We start from the raw sequence: 24,095 nt of genomic DNA, 5'->3' as shown, positions 1-24,095 counted from the left end.
TCTCTCGATCAAGGACATTTCTACTGAAATTCGCCCACTCAGTGTCTTTAGTGTCACCCGTCTTTATTGCGGCTCTGATCCAGCACCAGAGGTACTTCTTCATTTCCACTCTGCCAGTGCCTGCACCTCCGTCCAAGCTACCGGAGTGGTTATTCATTGCAGACTTCATCGAGTGTCATCTACCCCACCATACATCAGAGCTCAAGAGCCTGCTTTGCCTGCCATCAGAACGCCTCACCTCCCAATCCTTCATCTTCCTGTTTCACAACTAATACCATCACCACCACCACCACTATCTCTGCTCCCACCTCTCCCAATGTTTCACTTACCGTACCTGTCCCTACCACCACAATTACCACAACTACTTCTGCACATCTCCCTCTCATCGCTCCTATTACTACTACCACAATGCCCTATCCTTCTCCCCTACTGACCTCTCTTCCTCTCCCTCCCATCCCCGATCAGACATCGGTAACATTGTCCCATACAACAGTATCATCGCTCACCGCACATAAACATTTCGCAGTGAGGGGAGAATCAGCGGGTAAGGTGGAGAAGGTGAAGACAGGCCGAATGGGTGAGACAGGTGTAGGAAAATTTGAGTGGGGTTTTGCACTCTGGTCAACCTAGTGAAGTCGTCTCCTGCACCTTGCACCGTGCAGTGCATGGGCGCATGCACCCTGAGAGGCCCTGGTGTAGAGGATTAATTGACATATAACGATGTGTGAGGGATACATGAAGGGATGGGAGAATAATATAGATATGGAAAAACAGGAAGGTCTGACTGAGGTAATGGCTGTAGGTACCTAAATAGTTTGGTAAGATCGTGTGGATGAAAACCTAACCCAAAAACACTGAAATGAATGGAATGTAAAACAGTAGAAGTACGCACCAAAACGTTTTGGGATAAAATGACAAAAGACAGTAGCAATGCTAAAAAGGGGAAGTTGAATCAGTAGTTAAGAAAAACAAGTCAGAAACAATGCGTGAAACATGAGGTATACCTACTGTGTAGTCGAGAATGTAGAAGACAATTATATTATGTGAGAATTGTATCGAAAAAGAGCTTATAGATGTATATTAGCATAATCGAGAAACCGGTTTAATATGTCCAGTAACTCTGGATAGGGGTTATAAACAATACACGCAACGCATGTTGGAAGAGGAGTTTGAAAATAAGTAAACTTGAATAGAAGTGGCATCGGAAGGAGTTGTACAGAGGACATTGGAAAATGAGATGATTAGTGTCAGCATCAGTGGAACCACATTCACAGAGTGAATGGTCGATGAACTGAAACCAAAATTTATAGAGGTGTTAGGGCATGATTGAATCGTAGTCGTATTATTTATTTATTTATTTATTTATTTATTTACACTGACTGACAGAGCAAATGCAACACCAAGAAGGAGTGGTCAGAACTTTATGCCAATTGCAGGGTAGACTGACGTCACTGAGGTATGCTCATGATGTGAAATGCGCTGCTGTGCTGCGCACGCAGCGAACGATAAATGGGACACGGCGTTGGCGAATGGCCCACTTCGTACCGTGATTTCTCAGCCGACAGTCATTGTAGAACATGTTGTCGTGTGCCACAGGACACGTGTATAGTTAAGAATGCCAGGCCGCCATCAACGGAGGCATTTCCAGCAGACAGACAACTTTACGAGGGGTATGGTGATCGGGCTGAGAAGGGCAGGTTGGTCGCTTCGTCAAATCGCAGCTGATACCCATAGGGATGTGTCCACGGTGCAGCACCTGTGGCGAAGATGGTTGGTGCAGGGACATGTGGCACGTGCGAGGGGTCCAGGCGCAGCCCGAGTGACGTCAGCACGCGAGGATCGGCGCATCCGCCGCCAAGCGGTGGCAGCCCCGCACGCCACGTCAACCGCCATTCTTCAGCATGTGCAAGACACCCTGGGTGTTCCAATATCGACCAGAACAATTTCCCGTCAATTGGTTGAAGGAGGCCTGCACTCCCGGCGTCCGCTCAGAAGACTACCATTGACTCCACAGCATAGACGTGCACGCCTGGCATGGTGCCGGGCTAGAGCGACTTGGATGAGGGAATGGCGGAACGTCGTGTTCTCCGATGAGTTACGCTTCTGTTCTGTCAGTGATAGTCACCGCAGACGAGTGTGGCGTCGGCGTGGAGAAGGGTCAAATCCGGCAGTAACTGTGGAGCGCCCTACCGCTAGACAACGCGGCACCATGGTTTGGGGCGCTATTGCGTATGATTCCACGTCACCTCTAGTGCGTATTCAAGGCACGTTAAATGCCCACCGCTACGTGCAGCATGTGCTGCGGCCGGTGGCACTCCCGTACCTTCAGGGGCTGCCCAATGCTCTGTTTCAGCAGGATAATGCCCGCCCACACACTGCTCGCATCTCCCAACAGGCTCTACGAGGTGTACAGATGCTTCCGTGGCCAGCGTACTCTCCGGATCTCTCACCAATCGAACACGTGTGGGATCTCATTGGACGCCGTTTGCAAACTCTGACCCAGCCTCGTACGGACGACCAACTGTGGCAAATGGTTGACAGAGAATGGAGAACCATCCCTCAGGACACCATCCGCACTCTTATTGACTCTGTACCTCGACGTGTTTCTGCGTGCATCGCCGCTCGCGGTGGTCCTACATCCTACTGAGTCGATGCCATGCGCATTATGTAACCTGCATATCGGTTTGAAATAAACATCAATTATTCGTCCGTGCCGTCTCTGTTTTTACCCCAACTTTCATCCCTTTCGAACCACTCCTTCTTGGTGTTGCATTTGCTCTGTCAGTCAGTGTATTTTAATATTTTTAGCCAACATAGGACTACTTAGATTTATGGAGGTTTTTCTTCTTTTTGTCAGCCCAATACTGTTTCATCCTTTCTGAATGTAATTTTCTTTCTGCTTCTGGAATCACTCTTCCTATTCTCTGCTTGTTGATTTTTGTCTGTAGTCTAGTGTGTTTATCTTTAAATATTTTGAGTGTATTGGTTTTGTATTTTAAATCTTCTATTGTAATATGCAACTCTCTCATGTCTTCTTTAAGTTCTGTGATCCACCTAATATTATTCTTACTCTTACTCTTCCATAAATTTTCTGTTATTTTTCTGCTGATTCTATTTTCTGGTGACCGTGTTAGAGGGCTTAAGAATGATATTCATTTCTTTTTCAATGTGCTAGCCACAGGTTCTATTTCTTTATAAACTGTCTCATTGGAAGCTAGTTTCCAGACTCCGTTTACTTGATCATTTTTATTTAAATAGGTCCTCACTATTCTCCTTTCTAACTTGAGTACTCTATCTATTGCAACTGTGTTTGTTGTTTTGAATAATGTTTCACTTGCATATGTAATTTGTGGCTGGGTGACTGTTTTGTAGTGTTTCAATTTGGTTGCTATTGAGAGACACTTTTTATTATATGTATTCTTGATAACATGCTGTGCTGTAACCTGTTTATCTATTCTATTTTGCCATGCTGGTTACTCGTTCAGGTAATATGTGATTATTTCACCTAAATATTTTAATTTTTCTACAATTTTTATTTCTTGGTCACCCAGCTTAATTTCGTTTGCAAGCGGAAGTTGAGTTAGCGTAATTTCTATTTTTTTCAAATGAACTTTTCAAACCAAAATTTTGAGCTATTTCTTGTAAAGATTTTATTTGTTGTTTTGTTTCCTGAATATTATTGGCCAGAAGAGCTAGATCATCAGCAAATCCTAGACAGTTCAAATGTATGTTATCCTTCTGGGTTCCAATTTTTATATTTTTTGAGTTGTTCTTGTACCGTTCCCTCATAACGTACTCTAGTGCACAGTTAAAAAAGAAGAGGTGACAATCCATCACCCTGTCTTAAACCAGTTGTTACCAAGAATGGTTCAGAAAGTTCTCCTCTGAACTTAATTTTAGAAATTGTATTAGAGTAAGTTCAATCAATTTGATTAGCTTTGGGTGAAGTCTGAAATGTCTTAAAATTTTGAATAATGATGGTCTGTGGATGGAGTCATAAGCTTTCTTGAAATCTATAAATGTTATTGAAATGGGCTTGTTTTGTTTTCTCTAATATGCCATGACTAGCTTCAAAGTTATTATTTGTTCAGAGCAGCTTCTCCAAGGTCTGAAGCCTCTCTGGTATTCACCTAACCCTTGATCAAGTTGTTCTTTAATCCGATTATATAGTATCTTAGAGAAAAACTTATACCTGCAGTCAAGGATGGAAATACCTCTATAGTTGTCTGGATTACTTCTTTCACCTTTCTTATGAATTGGATTAATTATAGCTGTTGTCTATTGTTCCTGGAATTTTTCTGATATCCAAATCTCGTGTAATATCATATGGAGGGATGTCTGAGTTGCACTGCCGGCATATTTCCACATCTCTGCAAAAACCTGCTCTTCTCCACACGCTTTATAGTTCTTCATTTCTTTAAGCACTGTTTCAACTTCTTTTGCTGTAAATGGGTTTATATTTTCTGGTTTTGATTTTATCATGGTATGTGTAACAGTTAATAAGAGCTTTTCAGGTTCATCGCTGTTCAAGAACTTGTTAAATGCTTCCGCCATGATTTTAGCATTTTCCTTATTGTTATGCGCCATTTTTCCATCTTTATTTTTCAACAATAGTGTAGGGGGTTGTACTTTTGCAATTGTTTACCAAAGGCTTTGTAATAATCTCTAGAATTGGTTTTGTAATAATTTTCCTCAATAGAGTATATGAAATCTTTTTGATATTTTCTCTTAATTCTAATAGTTAGGGTGAATTCTTTCTGACATTCTTGAGGTTCATGGCATTTTCTTCTGTTTTGTGTGCTTGAAATTTCAACCAAGCTTGATGTCTTTTTTCATACATTCTATCACAATCAGAGGTCCACCAGGCATGTCTTTTCCTTGGATTTAATGGAGCTAGATCTTCTGCATTCTGTTTAAGAATTTGTATTAGGTCATCTAAATTGTCTGTTAGTCTTGTAATTCCTGTTCATTGCTGATACTGGGCATTCTGGATTAAGTGATGAGGGTCCAACTCTGTTTTGTCTTTTTCTTCTTAATGGAGTAAATTTAATCTTAATTTTAATTAAGTAATGATCTGAACCAGTATCCATTCCCCTTAGAACTTTGACATTGTGGATTTCCTTATGAAAGAATTTGTCCATACACACAGGGTCTAGCTGCCATTCTCCTTTTGTCCAATCAGGATGTTTACAAGTTTTAAGTTTGTGTGGTTTTCTTTTAAAATACATAGATTTGGAGATTATTCCATGGGTTCTGCAAATTTCTATGAGTCTTTGGCCATTTCTGTTAGTATATTTATGAGGAACCCACTTTTCTACTATGTCTCGATACTTCTTTTCCTTATCCAGTTGAGCGTTAAAGTCCCCTATAAGGATCTTGAAGTTATTCTTATTTATTTTATTCATTGTCTGATCAAGGAGGTCCCAGAAATTATCGACTTCTTGCAGAGTTTTTGTTAGGATTTTTTTTTCATTGGTAGGGGCGTGAGCATTTATGGTGGTGTAAAGTTTGTTTGTGGTTTGTAAAGTTAGAATTGCAATTCTCAGTGAGATGGCTTTAAAATCAATTATGGAATCTATTATTTTCAAATTTACTATAAATCCTGTACCAAATTGGGGGCAATGTTTCATAACCCTTTGACTTAGCTTCACATTGTACACTCTATAACCTTGAGATTCAAACGGATCTTCTGTTAAATTTCTCATTTCTTGGAGCCCTACCACAAGAATATTTTGCCTATCTAATTCATCTGTGAAGTTCTTGAGCTTTCTGGTTTTCTTTTTTTTTGCTAGGGGCTTTACGTCGCACCGACACAGATAGGTCTTATGGCGACGATGGGATAGGAAAGGCCTAGGAGTTGGAAGGAAGCGGCCGTGGCCTTAATTAAGGTACAGCCCCAGCATTTGCCTGGTGTGAAAATGGGAAACCACGGAAAACCATTTTCAGGGCTGCCGATAGTGGGATTCGAACCTACTATCTCCCGGATGCAAGCTCACAGCCGCGCGCCTCTACGCGCACGGCCAACTCGCCCGGTTTTCTGGTTTTCAGTAAGGAGTTTATATTGTGTGTCGCAGTGTAGTTAATATGCTTATATTTGATTCTGTGTTTGTATGTTTGGTTATATGTATGTATTTTTGAGTGTTCATATTCATTCTTGTCTTTTAGGCGACTACCCACTGAATCCGATGTAGTCTTCTTCTTCCTTAAGGGGTTGGACAGTGAAATTCTTTTAATAAAAACTTTTCCATATCTGACTATCAAAGGTTATCAACCTTAAGTGAAGCAAGCTCCGATTTACAACTATGGTTGTTAGCCGCAGGGGATATTTATTCAGCCTCCACTAACATTATGTTTCGACAGGTGTATGATGTTTTAGCTTACCAATGTGTAGTAGGTAATAAGGGCTGAATTGTATGGTAGAAATTTCCTTTCGGGAGGGCAGATTCAGTCCAGAAGTGTTGCCACGAGTTTGTTTGTTGTCTTCTTAATTCAGGGAAAAAGTCAGATGCTGGGGCCACAAAAGTTAAGGGTGGGGTAGAGGAGAGGAAAGCCTCTTTGGCTAATCTATCTGCTTTCTCATTTCCAGGAATGTTCTTGTGAGCTGGGATCCGTATTAGCATTATATACACACCTGATTGATTTAAGTCATATAAGAGGTGTTTAACATTATAAACGTACCAATTTAGAGTAAAGTTTATGGATTTTAAGGATTGTAGGATGGATAATGAATCTGTAAAGATATTGGCAGAAGGTAGAGATGAATTTTTAATAAACAGTAGTGTTTGTCGGATTGCAAGCAATTCAGTGGAGAAGATGGAAAAGTGTTAAACTAGATGATATAACTCAACGTGCTGTGTTTGTTCATAATAGAAAGCAGCATCGACACCACAAGCATTCTTAGAACCATCCGTATAAAAACTATGACTAACATTGGAGTATAAGATGCGACATTTTTTAGAATATGATGGAAAATTGGTAACTCAATAAGGGAGTGTATCAAAATAAGAAGGTTTAGATATGATAGTATTGGGGGAATATTGTATGACATCATATGACACAGAATAATGTGGTAGGACTTGGCTCCTTATGATATTAGATTTAAATGGCGAGACATGCTCATATGCCCAAATTAAGGCTGGGATTCATTTATTTTGCATGGAAGGGGAGTGGAACCAGGCAGTTAGAAGCTGAAGTATGGGGACAAGATTATTGGATACTGTTAGAAGTCGTTTAAGAAGGTACTTCGAAGTAAGATATTGTCTGCATATCTGCAGGGGAGGTTCTCCCGTTTCAACTTGTAGAGCATTCATCTGGGTAGTTGGCAAGGCACCAAAACAAATACGGAACGCTTGATGTTAGATTGTATTTAGGGAGTTAAGTGCAAAGGGGGTAGCAATGTCAATGATGTGGGCAAAATAATCTAAACAAGCACATATTGTAGTCCAAAGTAATAAACTTCATTGTTAGGTTCCGTATTGAGTTAAGACTATGCTTAAAGTAAATACAAAATTTTAATATTCCACCTTCTCAATACTAAAAAATCATTTGATGTTTTACAAAAACATTACAATGATATTAATAGGTACTAGTTTCGGTCCACTGTGGACCATCATCAGCCTAGCCAAATTACAACAGTAAAAGACATAGTGATAAAATAAAGTAAAATAATGTGGAGAAATGAGAGAGGATCTAGAAGGATGGGATGGTGCTGGAATGACAGACAAAAGTGTAAAACCGTATATGCGAATTATGATAAGAGTAACAGAAGTGTTCACATTGACAAGTAAAATCTTTGTGAAGTCACGTAAAAACTCTTAATGAGATAGTCTTTGGTTGACAGTTACTCCTGTGTTGCACAATTAAAATATATAACTAATTATATGCTTCTAGAAAGTTCTAGATGTGAGTTCCACTTTAGCGTAGAGGGAAGAGTTGTCTGATGAGACCAGCATAAGATTAAAAGTTGACAAAGTTGGACATGTTCTATGGTGGAATGAAAAGCTTGCTGTGTTAAACAGAAGTAGTCTCAGTTCAATCGGAACCCCAGTGAACCTTGCACTGCATGGAACAAATTGCTGTATTGAATGCAACTTACATATTGTAGCACGATAAACGAACTTTGCTGTAGTAGGGTCTGCTTCCCACGAACGGCATGTGATATCTTTTAATAGTTTGATGTACGTGGAAAAGTAGAAAGGAATCTTCGATTCAGTGTGTTTACTGCTACATGTTCAAAGAGTACAGCTTTGATAATCACGGTATTAACTCCGCCACCATCATATTTTTGTAACTTCTATACTTTACCGTTATGTATTGTTCATTTACATATCTTCTTTGGCTTCGACTAATTAAATTACCTAATTACAACCCATATAACTTATGAATTAATGCTAAATAACTAACATTACACATAACTAGAGCCCGTATTTCCATGCAAATGCATGTTTTTAAATAAGCTAGCTACACTTCTCAAACTTTGCAAATATTCGTTTTACGGCTTAACAATTCCAAATAACCATTCTTCTTCCGTGCATGTTTGCATGTTTTGGCATTTTTTGGAGAAAATTCATGCATAATGCATATTTGGAAGATTTTGGATTTAATAGCGCATATTTGGACGTTTTATATTGCATAATATGACTTTTATTCTGACTTTGACGCATATATATTGTTAACTTGCATCATAGTGCATTTTCTGAATGTTAGTTTGCAGAATTTGGGACAATTTTTCACGTTGTAGGCTACAGTATGTCTATTACTGAGAGACGGAGAGAATGTATTCCTGGCATCCTATGTGACAACCATAGTTAGTAGCCTACATACGGTACAGGTCCTACAGTATAAAGCAATTAACCAAACACTTTCTTATCTGTTGCTTGAGTAAACAGTGACATAAGTCGGAAGGCCGCACGTCGAAATCTAATTCTTAGGAATAAGGTGTCCCTGTTTTAGAGTTGTACATTGCTATAAATTGAACCGTAAATTGTGCATTAATCATCACGGCTCATTTTTCGTCTGTTAGACAAACAAACGAAACCTTGTATCGCACTTCTGTTGTGCCATGTTACTGGGATAGCAGCTTATAAATTCTGCTTTTTCATTGAACCCTCTACCGTTGTTATCCTGGAATGTCCTACCCGGAACTCTCAATCGTCACACGTCTGTGTTATCGCAGCAAGCAATCGTTACCACTTATTGAGGACATGCAAATGTGTCTGCAATCTTCGCATGGAGAAGCAGCTGCCGCAGATAGAGATAAGTTGAACAAACTAATTCGTTCAAATCCTGATTTTGAATTCGTCAAGCTTATAAAAGATGTATTGTGGTGAAAACGCAAAATACCTCACTTTGTCCAAATGTCTTCATTGAATTATGCAGCTATCACTTCTTGTGATGTAAAAAGATAATTTTCTGTGCTTAAGTATGTGCTGAATGATAAACGGATGAGCTTAAATCAAGACAATTTGGAGAAATTAGGGTAGTTTTTGTTCATGTTTCAAAAGGAACTGAATTTTGATAGTGCATATTTTCCAGTTTATTGTGCATGTTTTGCCATATGATAGTGCATGAACGCATGCATATTTTGAGATTTGATAGTGCATGGAAATCCGGGCTCTACACATAACTAACTTCTTAAAATACTATAAAAGTCCATTTCTCGTTCTCAAGATTTTCCATTTGTAATGTAGGTAATATATACATTGCCGTATCAAGTTATTCCGGCGCCATGTTGGACGTATCCTGTCGGGCTCGATTCCATGCACAAGCACTCTCGCCGCTCAAATCGTGGTTATTACTGATAGGCTTCATGTGAAAACAGCACAACGTAGCGATAGAAGCACTTAGGTTTCAATGGCACAGTAGTTAATGCAGCGGACTCAAAGTGTTCCATAAAAATATTAGCAGCCACTGGTAGTGATGGCAAAACTTTTCAGAATATAGATACATCGGTGTTTCGATATATCGGTTTTAAAATATTGATGTCATTGATATATTGGTCTTCAAAATAGCGATATATCGCTGATATATCCATTATTGTAAGTCTAGTTTTACATTTAACACAATGATTAAAGGATTATATCACCGATATATCTATTATTGTAAGTCTAGTTTTACATTTAACACAATGATTAAAGGATTCATTAGGTTTAATAAATCTTGACACACACATCAGAAAACAATGACCAAGTAACATGACTTATTCACTACAATGACACATTATAAAAACATTTACAACCAACAGATGTTATGATACATAGAAAAACAGTATATGCAAGGTTTCTAGAAATGAGCTAATACCTTACATTGTAAAATCATATGAAAAATCTACAAATGTATAATTTGTATACGAAGTACATCTAATAATCAGAGCTCTATAAAATAGTAAAACATTTTCTTCCCAACTTCTTTCTCAGCACTGCAATTCCATTTGTTCATTAAAAAACCCATGATGATGATCTTAAGTCTATTTCCAGTACCTCTTAGGTAAGCCATTTAGAAAAAGCATCTTGGATAACAGTTTGCCACTCAATCGGTTTCTCTTTTCCATGATGGTGTTACTGGCCTTTGAAAACAGTCTCTCTGTTGGGACAGAGGTCGCTACAATGCTCTAGTATTGCCTAGCTAACGTGTAAAGCTTAGGACAAACTGGACCGGGCGAGTTGGCCGTGCGCGTAGAGGCGCGTGGCTGTGAGCTTGCATCCGGGAGATAGTAGGTTCGAATCCCACTATCGGCAGCCCTGAGGATGGTTTTCTGAGGTTTCCCATTTTCACACCAGGCAAATGCTGGGCTGTACCTTAATTAAGGCCATGGCCGCTTCCTTCCAACTCCTAGGCCTTTCCTATCCCATCGTCGCCATAAGACCTATCTGTGTCGGTGCGACGTAAAGCCCCTAGCAAAAAAAAAAAGGAAAAACTGGTTTCAGGTCTTCCCACAACTCGAACAGATTCGCCCTGCGATTTACTTATCTCTGACTGTAACTCCAGTGAGGATTCTGGTGTTGCCATTTTTCTTGTTGATTTAAGCGCTAAAGATTTATGGTGGGCCCATATATTTATCACATCTACATCTGATTCCATCTCAGCCTCGGATTCTGAAGAAGATGGTCGCGGTGCTTCTTCTGACAAAATAACAAAAATTTTCTTAATGATTTAGGGCTCTTGAGGTTGCCGTTGGCTCCAAGAAGTGGATATTTTTAAATCCAGGGTCCAAAAACGTAGGTATCATATACTTTGAGAATGCTAGTTTTTAAGCTGTTTCCAATGAGTTGTTTCGATGACGAAGAGGAGATTGACTGGAACGAGCAATTTAACAGTGGAATAGCCATACTGGGTAGGTCTCTCCTGAAATTTCCATTGTTAAATGTTCCAAGTAAGACAACATGAATTTTACTTCTCTGGCATTTTCTAATTCTAATGCAGACAGCATTGGTGGAGAATTTGGTCGACTTACTAGAACGCTGCTTACAATGTTGGACAGAAGTAGAAATTGTTCAATCATGTAGTACGTAGAATTCCAGCATGTCCTAATGTCAAGAACTAATTTAAGCACTTCTCCTTCAGAAATTCCTCTCACTTTTTGCTCTTCTCGGAATTGATTGCTAACATTTACTGACCGCTTGATGTATTTAATGATTTCTCTTATCTCTTGTATTATATCATATAGCCTCTCAGTGTTCTGGATAGCAGATTCTGCTGAGGTGGTAAGGAATGGTAAAGATCCACTATGTTATAACAGGGAAGTAAAGACACTAAGAAGGAGGTGCAGGTTGGAAAGAAATAGAGTTAGAAATGACTGTGGAAGTAAGGAGAAATTGAAGGAACTTACTAGGAAATTGAATCTAGCAAAGAAGTCAGCTAAGGATAACATGATGGCAAGCATAATTGGTGGCCACACTAATTTTAGTGAAAAATGTAAGAGTATGTATAGGTACTTTAAGGCAGAAACAGGTTCCAAGAAGGACATTCCAGGAATAATTAATGAACAAGGGGAGTGTGTATGCGAGGATCTTCAAAAGGCAGAAGTATTCAGTCAGCAGTATGTAAAGATTGTTGGTTACAAGGATAATGTCCAGATAGAGGAGGTGACTAATACTAAAGAAGTATTAAAATTTACCTATGACAGCAATGACATTTACAGTAAGATACAAAAGTTGAAAACTAGAAAAGCTGCTGGAATTGATAAGGTTTCGGGAGATATACTAAAGACAATGGGTTGGGATATAGTACCATATATGAAGTACTTGTTTGATTTTTGTTTGCATGAAGGAACTTTACCAAATGAATGGAGAGTTGCTATAGTAGCCCCTGTATATAAAGGAAAGGGTGATAGGCATAAAGCTGAAAATGACAGGCCAGTCAGTTTGACATGCATTGTATGTAAGCTTTGGGAAAACATTCTTTCTGATTATATAAGACATGTTTGCAAAATTAATAATTGGTTTGACAGAAGGCAGTTTGGGTTTAGGAAAGGTTATTCCACTGAAGCCCAACTTGTAGGATTTCAGCAAGATATAGCAGATATCTTGGATTCAGGAGGTCTCAGGAGGTCAATTGGACTGTATTGCAATTGACTTATCTAAGGCATTTGATAGGGTAGATCATGGGAAACTACTGGCAAAAATGAGTGCAATTGGACTTGACAAAAGAGTGACTGAATGGGTGGCTCTGTTTCTAGAAAATAGAACTCAGAGAATTAGAGTAGGTGAAGCTTTATCTGTCCCTCTAAAAATTAAGAGGGGAATTCCTCAAGGCAGTATTATTGGACCTTTATGTTTTCTTATATATATCAATGATATGTGTAAAGAAGTGGAATCAGAGATAAGGCTTTTCGCAGATGATGTTATTCTGTACAGAGTAATAAATAAGTTACAAGATTGTGAGCAACTGCAAAATGACCTCGATAATGTTGGGAGATGGACAGTAGGCAATGGTATGATGATAAATGGGGATAAAAGTCAGGTTGTGAGTTTCACAAATAGGAAAAGTCCTCTTAGTTTTAATTACTGCGTTGATGGGGTGAAAGTTCCCTTTGGGGATCATTGTAAATACCTAGGTATAAATATAAGGAAAGATCTTCATTGGGGTAATCACATAAATATGATTGTAAATAAAGGGTACAGATCTCTGCACATGGTTATGAGAGTATTTAGAGGTTGTAGTGAGGATGTAAAGGAGAGAGCATATTTGTCTCTGGTGAGACCCCAACTAGAGTATAGTTCCAGTGTATGGGACCCTTACCAGGATTACTTGATTCAGGAACTGGAAAAAATCCAAAGAAAAGCAGCTCGATTTGTTCTGGGCGATTTCCGACAAAAGAGTAGCGTTACAAAAACGTTGCAAAGTTTGGGCTGGGAAGACTTGGTAGAAAGGAGACGAGCTGCTCGACTAAGTGGTATGTTCCGAGCTGTCAGTGGAGAGATGGCATGGGAGGACATCAGTAGATGAATAAGTTTCGATGGTGTCTTTAAAAGTAGGAAAGATCACAATATGAAGATAAAGTTGGAATTCAAGAGGACAAATTGGGGCAAATATTCATTTATAGGAAGGGGAGTTAGGGATTGGAATAACTTACCAAGGGAGATGTTCAATAAATTTCCAATTTCTTTGCAATCATTTAAGAAAAGGCTATGAAAACAACAGATAGGGAATCTGCCACCTGGGCGACTGCCCTAAATGCAGATCAGTAGTGAGTGATTGATTGATTGATTGATTGATTGATTGATTGATTGATTGATTGATTGATTGATTTATGGAATGAGCCAAACATCTCATGTCCTTATTTTTCCCAAATAGATCACCCACTGTCTTTGCCATTGCTGATTCATTGTCTGTAACAACACAACACCTTATCTGTGGGGATATCCCACTCATTTAATGCAGACAAAATTTGGCTGCTCAAGTAAATTGCAGTATGGGTTTGCTGTAACTGAAACACACCTGGTGCAATTGATTCGACTGAAGACTCTTCAATGAAATGAACGGTTAATTCAAAAAAGCTGGTGGTTGTCATTATCCCAGACCAAACAACCATCATAATTGTAAAGTGTTCCACATGTTTGGTCATCTTCTTAAAATTAGAGCTTACTGAGCTGGATAGCTGCAGTCGCTTAAGTGCGGCCAGTATCCAGTATTTGGGAGATAGTAGGTTCGAACCCCACTGTCGGCAGCCCTGAAAATGGTTTTCCGTGGTTTCCCATTTTCACACCAGGCAAATGCTGGGACTGTACCTTAATTAAGGCCACGGCTGCTTCCTTCCCACTCCTAGCCCTTTCCTGTCCCATCGTCGCCGTAAGACCTATCTGTGTCGGTGCGACGTAAAACAACTAGCAAAAAAAAAATTTAGAGCTTAGCAAATCTTATTTTTTGTTAATCAGGCTTTTCTCAGTGTTTCTGGTGGGCACTTTATAGAGAGGAGTGCTGGAATCCTTCTCCTTCAAAGACATGCCATCTTTTCAAATAAAGTATAAAAGTCCTTCAGTGATGTTGCAGTGCTGTGAACCACCCTCTATAACAAAACCAGAAAAGTATTGCTACAGAGAACAGAAGGGTGAACTTAAAATAGGCAAGTAACAGCTCTTTAAAAAACAGGCCTGCTTTCTGCCTAATAGGTCTAAAAATCCATTAACTATTTATAAAACACGGTAATCTCATAAATGGTTAAAAATGAAATTCTGGCTGCATAGCTACAATAAAGGGCCGAAATGTTTAATAAAACTGACCTGAAAATTTCTTAATATCTCGTAATGATTGCCGGATAGATGGCTGGACAGCTGTAGACGTACTCGGTGATGACAACTCAGCGTTGGTCACTACGAGTAAACTTCCCACTAACATTTCCCGGTGATGATACAGATGCAGACGCTGCTAAGGATGTTGTAGGAGGGGCTTCAGCCTCACCAGATTTAAAGAGCGATATACTGCTCCCTGCCACTGAATTAAGCATTCCTTTCGTGCTTGAAGTTCCTTTAACAGGCAACGCATATAGTATTTCATGTTTTAATGTATGTATCTTCAAATGAGCCTTCATATTTGTGGTATTGCCAGAACTTTTAGAAATTTTGGCATACGTATTACACTTAACTTCAGTTTTATTGATTTCTGTGAAATATCTCCACACATCACTTTTATTTGGAGCCATTTATGAAACTACTTGTTGAAAACTATATGTGGAGCTAACTTTCAAAACTTAATATCTCGACTTTTATATTTTTTACAGGAGAATGAAAAAACGTGCAGCATTTGAACTTCTACCTTGATAACTTAGACTTTGATCAAAAACCCAAATTATAGTATCTGATCGGTATATTCATATATGTAAATACCAGGAAATTGTTAGCTTTTATTCCAATGGTATTTACAGAAATCATCTGGATTTATTAACTTTGAAACTAAAATGTGGATATATTAAGTTTTGAAATACGAGGGTAGGGAGATGTGAAGTTTTGTCACAAAATATTATGTATTCAAGGAGAAGACAATATAATTTCTTAAGAAAATAATACATCCTATATAAAACAAATTATTTTTGTCTCAAAAACCACTTTCACAATTTATGAAACACTGTTTTGGATTTCTGACTTTATTATATTTTCATAGTGTTTTGCTGAATTTGCATTGACTGATTTGTTAGCGAAACACAAAGCACAAAGGAACTCGCTGGTTAAATGTGTACAGCTTTCTCAAATTCAAGCCAGATGCACAGTTCTGACTGTTCATCCTCAACATTAAAGTCCTCTTTCCCAACAGAAACCTTGATTAGCTGGCGGTACCAAAACCAATTGGAGTCTTTTCCCTAGCCATTCCCATGATGTTCCTGAAGCAGATTTTGGTAACAGTATTTTGGTTGGGATTGTAACAATAAGCTCCAAACAATTTTGGGGAAGCCTTGCAAGACTGGTAAAATACATTAATGTTTGAAATAAAAATGTTTCGAGCCGTCTGAAAAATAACGGATTTATGAAGTGTTGATGGCAACAAACGTGCGCATGGAAATATCAAGTTTTGATTAAAAATATCATATTCCAGACATAATGATGGAAAATATTGAGTTCCGGTACAAAATAGTAGTAAGGTTCTGTGCAGCTCTAGAAACCAAGCATAAACCGACATAAAACAGGATTTTGAAATTTTTGGAGATTTGAGTTTTGAAAATTAGCTCCTCGTATATCACTAAAATATGTAAAAGTATGAATCACTTAAAGCAACACTATGAAGTATGAACAGCACTAGCCGCCAACAATATTCCACAATTTTCCCATACCTCACTGACAACAATGACAGTGTAGTTAATGACTGGGCGTGCTGTGGGTAGCTTGTGTTGGCTGGCGGCTTTATTGACTTACAAAGTATGCACGATGAACGAGTTGTGATATTATCACTGTATTTACCGAAGTGAATTGAGAAATAAAAATTCAAATTTTATAACTCTAGCATGCAATTATTGAAAGGGCCTGAAAAAGAATCAAATCGTAGCCAAAAGTATTACATTAGACAGAAATATCAATATATTAGGCACAAAATATTGATATCGGCAATATATTGAACCTCTCAAAATATCGATATTTCTGATATATCGATATTCGTTTGCCATCTCTAGCCACTGGTCTGCTGCGTTAACTACAGCGCCATTGAAACCTAAGGGCTTCTGTCGTTACGTGGATGACACATTTTCGGTCTGACTACATGGAAGGGAAACATTAAAGGAATTTTTTGAGCACCTAAATTCCATTAACAGTAAGATCAAGTTCACAATGGAAGTAGAAAATGAAGGTAAATTACCTTTTTTTGATGTGGTTGTATACAAGAAGAATGATGGTACATTAGGCCATGCAATATACAAGAAACCTACACATTCTGAATGATACCTTCATAAGTCCTCACATCACCACCCCTGCCAAAAAGCAGCTCTCCTTCGAACGTAATTTACTAGGGTGAATAATGTTGCAGACAGTGATAACCGCTCAAGTGCATTAAGAGAACTGACGACATTATACGTCAGGAGACATAGCAAGAGCTGTGAAGATCAAGGAGCCTAACAGGGATAGTACAGTAAAAAGAAGAAAGTATTCCTTCCTTACGTGGCAGGTATAACTGACAGAATAGGGTGCATTCTTAGGAACTACAATATAATTCCAGTTTTCACTACAGACCGGAAGCTCAAATCCCTGTTTCGACCATTCAAAGAAAAACCACATCTTGAAACACTGGGCATGTTTGACGTTCCATGTGGTTGTGATTGCTCATATATTTGCATGATGAAAAGGCTTGTCAGCACCAGGGTGAAAAACACATCAGGTCAGTAAAGAATGTCATTATTTCATCCTCCATGGAGAATGCCATAAGCCAGTCTGCCATAGCAGAACATTTCTACAGTACAGACCATAAAATCCTCTTTGACAAGGCGAAGGTCATCATGCCTGTAAAAGACTTCTATGCTCGACTGGTAACGGAAGCCATAGAGATAGAGCTGTGCCCAAATAACATCAACAGGGAAGACGGCTTCAAGTTATCAAATACATGGAGACATGTACTACAGAAATACATGCATAACGCCACCATGGAACAGCGGGACGCACTCACGAAACTGTCGACAGAGGGCGCTGAATCACAGCACGACAATCCTTGAGTCCAATTAGTGGGGTAGGCCGTGGATAGTACGGTCATGACTTCCACATTCCTTCGAATTTCTTTGCTCACTGTCGGAGGCAGAACTTAACATGCCCTGATGAATGCCAATGCAATTTGGCTGAAAGCTTGGCTTCATTAAATAAATATATATAGTGGCATTTATTTCTTTACATTAATGAATGAGAACTATTCAAGAGCTTTTTTGGACCATGTTCCTGTAACTAGGTATCTGTCAATATGGTAGAAAATTGCATAACATTTTGCCTTCATTATTATCAATTAAATAAATCCCAACAAATATACGGCACGCAAATTCATATAAAGATATATCACTTGGTATGAGATCATGCCTTACAACCCCCAAAATAACGCTGGCTCTAAACCCTAGGTCACAACTTGGGCAGCACAGATGCAGGTAGAACCTCACAACCTTTAATTAGCGCTCAGCACTAGTTCTCCTTAAGCAACAGACACAGTCCCACTAAACACAAACATCAAGCAGAAATTACAATAGACCACCAAATATCAACACACAACAAAGTAAGAAGGCATGTTCCCAAAAGGAAAACAACACACCCATAGAAAAACACTTGCCCTCATGTATCAAGCATGGGACTCAAACTCATAAGTCCTTGGGTCCTTGGGCAGTAGGCAGCATCATCAGGCTGACCTGGGAATGCCTGGGTAAATATTGGCATTCCTCTTGGCAGGAAGGTCATTCCAGCTGGCTTATTACAATTCTTAATCACGCAATACATCTGACTGGCTCACAAGTTAAATTCTCTCATTATGAATGGGCAACGGGACTGTTTCCTTACAGGCTTGCTTTATCTGCTATACAGCTGAGATTTCCTTTCTTTCTCATTTGTTCCTTGAGTCTACCCTTGGAAATGTTTTCATTTAACTAGCCCAAGACTGCTTGGGCTGGAAATATCTTCTGCTTTCACTTGCAATCATAAATCATTACTCAGTATTTAAATCCGTGATTCATTCACTCAGATGTTATTATTTCTGTAATGGGACGTTCATCATTCTTTCAGTCAGGCCATTTACATATCCTATGCAATTCTCAGCACTTTTATTCTATAGGCCCAAGTTCAATTCTTGAGTATACCAGTGAACCAATCAGCTGCCACTTTTCTCAGAAACCTTACTATGCAATCCTGGAGAATATACCTCTCATCCTCACCTTGCTCCAGCTGAAATATCATGGACTATGTAAGGTAACACTTTCATCCACACTCCTGATTTAACTTTAAATAGATGCCTTCTGAAACCTAACTCCCCGGTTCAAAGCTCTACAAAGGTGTTTCTGCCCCCTTCTATCCTTTCAAATAACTGTTTCTAAAACTGAGACAAGTAAACCAAGTAATCTGTCGCAGAAAATACAATCCTAACTAATTATTTCCCTGCAAGGCATTCAACAAATAAAATAAAAAGCTATACACAAGCAACATCCACCCTGGTCCCAACCATATTTAATTAAATACACTCTAAATGGCTCGCCCGATGTGGCGTTACTACATTTTATCTTCACACCATTTACAACAACTGCTATTTAATCATATTATCATTGATCCACTTATCTGTCTTACACCGGAGCCTCCATGGCTCAGGCGGCAGCGCGTCGGCCTCTCACTGCTGGGCTCCGTGGTTCAAATCCCGGTCACTCCATGTGAGATTTGTGCTGGACAAAGTGGAGGCAGGACAGGTTTTTCTCCGGGTACTCCGTTTTTTCGTGCCATCATTCATTCCAGCAACACTCTCCAATATCATTTCATTTCTTCTGTCATTCATTAATCATTGGCCCAGAGAAGTGCGACAGGCCTCGGCAGCCGGCAAGATTCCTATCCTCGCTGCAAGATGGGGGCTTCATTCATTCCATCCCTGACCCGGTCAAATGACTGGAAAACAGGCTGTAGATTTTCATTCATCTGCCTTACACCCCGTGCGGCAATTCAGCCCCTCTGGACTGCCCATAAGGATTTAGACTACCATGAGGCTAGCGACGATGACAGAACAAGTCCTGGGTTCCATGTGGGTAGTGCTGGCCATCTCGTGATGCTGCCTTTTTGAGGTCAGCAATGTGGCATTTCTGTACAGACCGTTATGGTTTAGAACTAATGCAGTCACTCCCGCTGTTATCACAATTATTTTAATTGACTCAGGAAGATTAGTTCCTTTCCCTAGAATTACACAGGTAACTGTGATTACTGCTGAAATCACTTCGCTTCACTGTCTATCTTACTGTCCGACTCGTTGGCTGAATGGTCAGCGTACTGGCCTTCGGTTCAGAGGGTCCCAGGTTCGATTCCCGGCCGGGTCGGGGATTTTAACCTTCATTGGTTAATTCCAATGGCCCGGGGGCTGGGTGTTTGTGCTGTCCCCAACATCCCTGCAACTCACACACCACACATAACACTATCCTCCACCACAATAACACGCAGTTACCTACACATGGCAGATGTCGCCCACCCTCATCGGAGGGTGTGCCTTACAAGGGCTGCACTCGGCTAGAAATAGCCACACGAAATTAAATTATTAAACTGTCTATCTTACTCAGATACATTGCCTAGCTGTTCCTTTGTCAACTCTACTCTGCTCGCAGTGACATGTACACCAAAACTTGTAACATTCAAAAATCAGATACTGATGCTTCAGCACTCTCTTATTTAAAGGTTCTCCCCTTCCATTGGGCTTAGTGCCCCCCCCCCACAAACATTGGGATCCCTTTGTGCGGTGACCTACTTCTTTCCAGTGGACATTCAAAAATGCGTCGTTACTTGAATATCTGCATAACTATTACAGATTATGGGTCCTATGTACAGGATAAATTCCATCTTAATTTATCCCTGTTTTGGATTCATGATAATTGGTCCAGGAAATGGAAATCAGTGCCTTTTCGCAGATGATTCCGCCCTGCACTTGCTCATATTTTCTTGGTCTCTATTGCTAGATGGGAGTTCCCGAAATAAGATCCATTCTCCCTGTTTCCTTCTCTGACTGGCACTTTCTCTCTTACACATGGCGTCCTTCTAACTTTCCTTTGTGTGCTCCGTTTACATAATTGAGGCCTTGCTTTTTCCTTGCGGTTAAAAACCCGGCGAGTATCCTTCACACATATATGTGCTATGAAATCATTCTAGGACCGCCGTATGATATGGTTTAATGTTCAAAATCACGTCAAATAATAATTCAATTTAGCACCACTTTATTGAGTTTAAATATATTTGTACTTATCGTTTATTTGTAAATTTTAATTTGAAAATATGTTTTATTTTCAGAAAACACAAAATTAATGGAAATCTACAGGACATTGCTAAAATGATCAATGCCATTCAGACAAGTGTGAAGAAATCTGAAGAATTGGACGAGAAAATGTGTAAAATGTATCAGTATGCAAAAGGTATTGCTGCACATAATGAGAAATGGATCAAGAACATTGAGGAAGGGTAGGTACATTATGTCCTTGACTTTCGATTCTAATCAAAACAAGAATTTTAAGTCTCTGAAAGACTAAAGAAACTCTAGTAACAAATTATATATAGGCCCACCGAATATCCTCTTACTACAGGGAGTTAGTTTTGATCCTCATTTGTAGCTGAGTGCTGCCTCTGCTTGGTCATGACCATGCCAGTACTGACTTAATTTATGAAGAAGTTCCCCTTACATTTACACTCACATAACTTTGATCAATAATAACATGCACACATTATTATTTTTACTTCATAACTAACCGTACTATCCATTGCTTATGGGCTACTGAATATCTGAATGTCAACAATGGTCTCCTCTGATGGACTTAACAGTAATAATCTAAGTTCCGTAATATTTATGTTATCATAGCTTACAGTATATTGTAAAAATTTGTACCAAGAATATTTTGAATAGCATTTTCTACAACTTTTGTTATTTACAGATAACTGATATTTGTGGAGATAACTGGACATTTGTGAAAAATGTAATAAATTTGGATTATCTCCCTTATTATTCCTTGTATGATGCAAATGCAAGGAATTAGAACTTTGGAAATTTTATTGTGTAGGCCTACAGTTTTTCAATACAGCTAATATTAACAGTAACATTTGATACAGTATTTCCTGTTTGGCTGCCATAATATTGCCATGCCACTCTATACTAATCAAATAATGTTTAGCCTAGTGTACAATCTGGCTATCCCTCAGCTTAAATACCAAGTTTTGGTAAATTCTGCTAAGCTGTTTTCTCATGATATTGTAACAAACAGACGGACGGACCAAAATTGATCGGAATCTATTCCATGATAAAAATGAAGTATGGGTCAAAGATATGAAGTGTACTAATAACATTGTCATTTTATTTATATAGATGTGTATTAACATGTATCCACCTCCTTGGCTGAATGTTCAGTGTAGTTGCCTTCGGTACAGATATGTCAGCTGGGTCTGGGATTTTAGCCACAGTTAGTTAATTCCTTTAGCTTGGGGTCTGGGAGTTTGTGATTGTTGTAATTGTTGTAATACACATCTTCATTTACATACAACACATCATACTTTCAACTACCACAGAAACACACAGTAGTGGTTACGTTCCTCCACAGAGGGTTGGTGTTAAGTAGACATCTGGCTGTAAAACTGGGTGTAATCCACGTTTTCAGTCAATCAATCAATCAATCAATCAATCAATCAATCAATCAATCAATACTGATCTGCATTTAGGGCAGTCGCCCAGGTGGCAGATTCCCATCTGTTGTTTTCCTAGCTTTTTCTTAAATGATTTCAAAGAAATCAGAAATTTACTGAACATCTCCCTTGGTAAGTTATTCCAATCCCTAACTCCCCTTCCTATAAAGGAATATTTGCCCCAATTTGTCCTTTTGAATTCCAACTTTATCTTCATATTGTGTTCTTTAGTGTTGACCATAGATATTGATAAAAAGGCCAGAAAGGAATAATAATAATAATAATAATAATAATAATAATAATAATAATAATAATAATAATAATAATAATAATAATAATAATAATAATAATAATAATAATAATAATAATATGATGATGATGATGATGATGATGATGATGGTGGTGGTGGTGGTGGTGATGAGTGCTAACATCTGTTATAGTAGTGATGTTCCGTGTGCCTAACATCTTCTAATGAAACTTACTTTCACTGACTTGTCGTCGGCTGTTACTTGTTTCTGAGTATACAATATCTCCTGCTTACGATCCACTCGCAGTCAATGCTGTTTGTACTTCTGATTACTGTAGAAGCCAATTCTAGCAAGAAACATGCGTCCACACAGATTGCAGTCGATGGATGGGGAAGGACGAGGCTGCATCTGACGGAGTATGCATATCTGTCATTTAGACTCTTCATGCTTGCAGCCTTCTTGCTCAAACAGTTCAAAAACAGTTGAGGTGGTATGGCACCAAAGCAAGCAACCCTTTGCAAGTGTATCCCACGTTTAAGGGCTGATGTTTGTAATGTTCGTGGTTTGTTTAAGATGGTTTTTAGGTCTATATAATGCTTCAAAGGTGTACTATGGGGTCTTGTGCCTGAGGAAAATTCACCTTATAGAAATTAACAGAGAAGCCTGTTGTCACTCATATGGCAGACATGCCCAATCCACTGTAGCCAATGGCCAATGACAGAGGCTGCTACACTGTTCATGCACAGTTTCTCAAGAATTGGAAGATTGGAGACACGGTTCTCCTATTTGATATTTAAGATGGAATGAAGTTTCTGTTGAGGAAAATGCTCTAGTTTCTTCATGTCACGGTGGTATAGGATCCAGGTTTTGCATTCCTAAAGTAACATCTGGCAAGATTTATTTTATTATGGTAATGGAGTAGATCATACAGCCAGCAGCTCAATGCTGAGTGTCAGGCAGCGAAATAACTTTACTCCCTAAAGGGACCCAACGTCTGTGGGCAGATGAGTTGCCGTAGGAGGGTAGCAGTCCCTCAGTGGGGAAAATACCAATGTAAATCATCCAGCAGATGGGGCAGCAATATCTATTTTAAGAATTGCCAGACAGAAGAACATTAGTCAAGGCTGATAGTTTCAGCTGCAGTGGGCAGAAGATCTTAGATGAAAATAAGACAACGGTCAGTGCTAAAAAGCCCTATTAGATGGTATTGTTGGTGAGGAAAGAAAGGGGGAAACTACCTCACTATTTTTCCTTGAAAATTCTATAAAATGCACTATTGTAAGTTGAAATAGCTGGAAACTGTGATGATCTGTAAGAACAGAAGGTCAAGCCAGGCAGTGAGGCTTCCCAGGTCATTATCAAATGAAAACCTTGCACAAATATAACTACATGGAATTTTTGCACTTTGTTAAGACCTGGTAAAATAGAAAATGTGAAAACTGAAGTAAGAATGTTCCATATCAGTGTACTTGTACTTTGCGAAACAAGATGGTTGAATCAAGGTGAATTTCAGAGTGATGAATTTTGTGTTGTACATTCTAGCTGTCTGAGCGGCCAA

At 39.0% G+C, this 24,095-nt stretch overlaps 1 protein-coding gene across 1 annotated transcript in view; it reads left to right on the top strand.

Moving 5' to 3' along the window:
• The window catches only part of LOC136866810 (uncharacterized), a 102,722-nt gene that overhangs the window by 32,405 nt on the left and 46,222 nt on the right, over positions 1-24,095 (top strand). The window contains exon 4 of the mRNA XM_067143916.1: positions 20,913-21,080. Within this exon, the coding sequence (XP_067000017.1) occupies positions 20,913-21,080 (168 nt within the window). The remainder of the gene's footprint in view (positions 1-20,912; positions 21,081-24,095) is intronic.

Source organism: Anabrus simplex, chromosome 3 (assembly GCF_040414725.1).
Source record: "Anabrus simplex isolate iqAnaSimp1 chromosome 3, ASM4041472v1, whole genome shotgun sequence".
NCBI classification, from domain to species: domain Eukaryota; kingdom Metazoa; phylum Arthropoda; class Insecta; order Orthoptera; family Tettigoniidae; genus Anabrus; species Anabrus simplex.
This window is presented reverse-complemented; position numbering and strand designations above follow the sequence as displayed.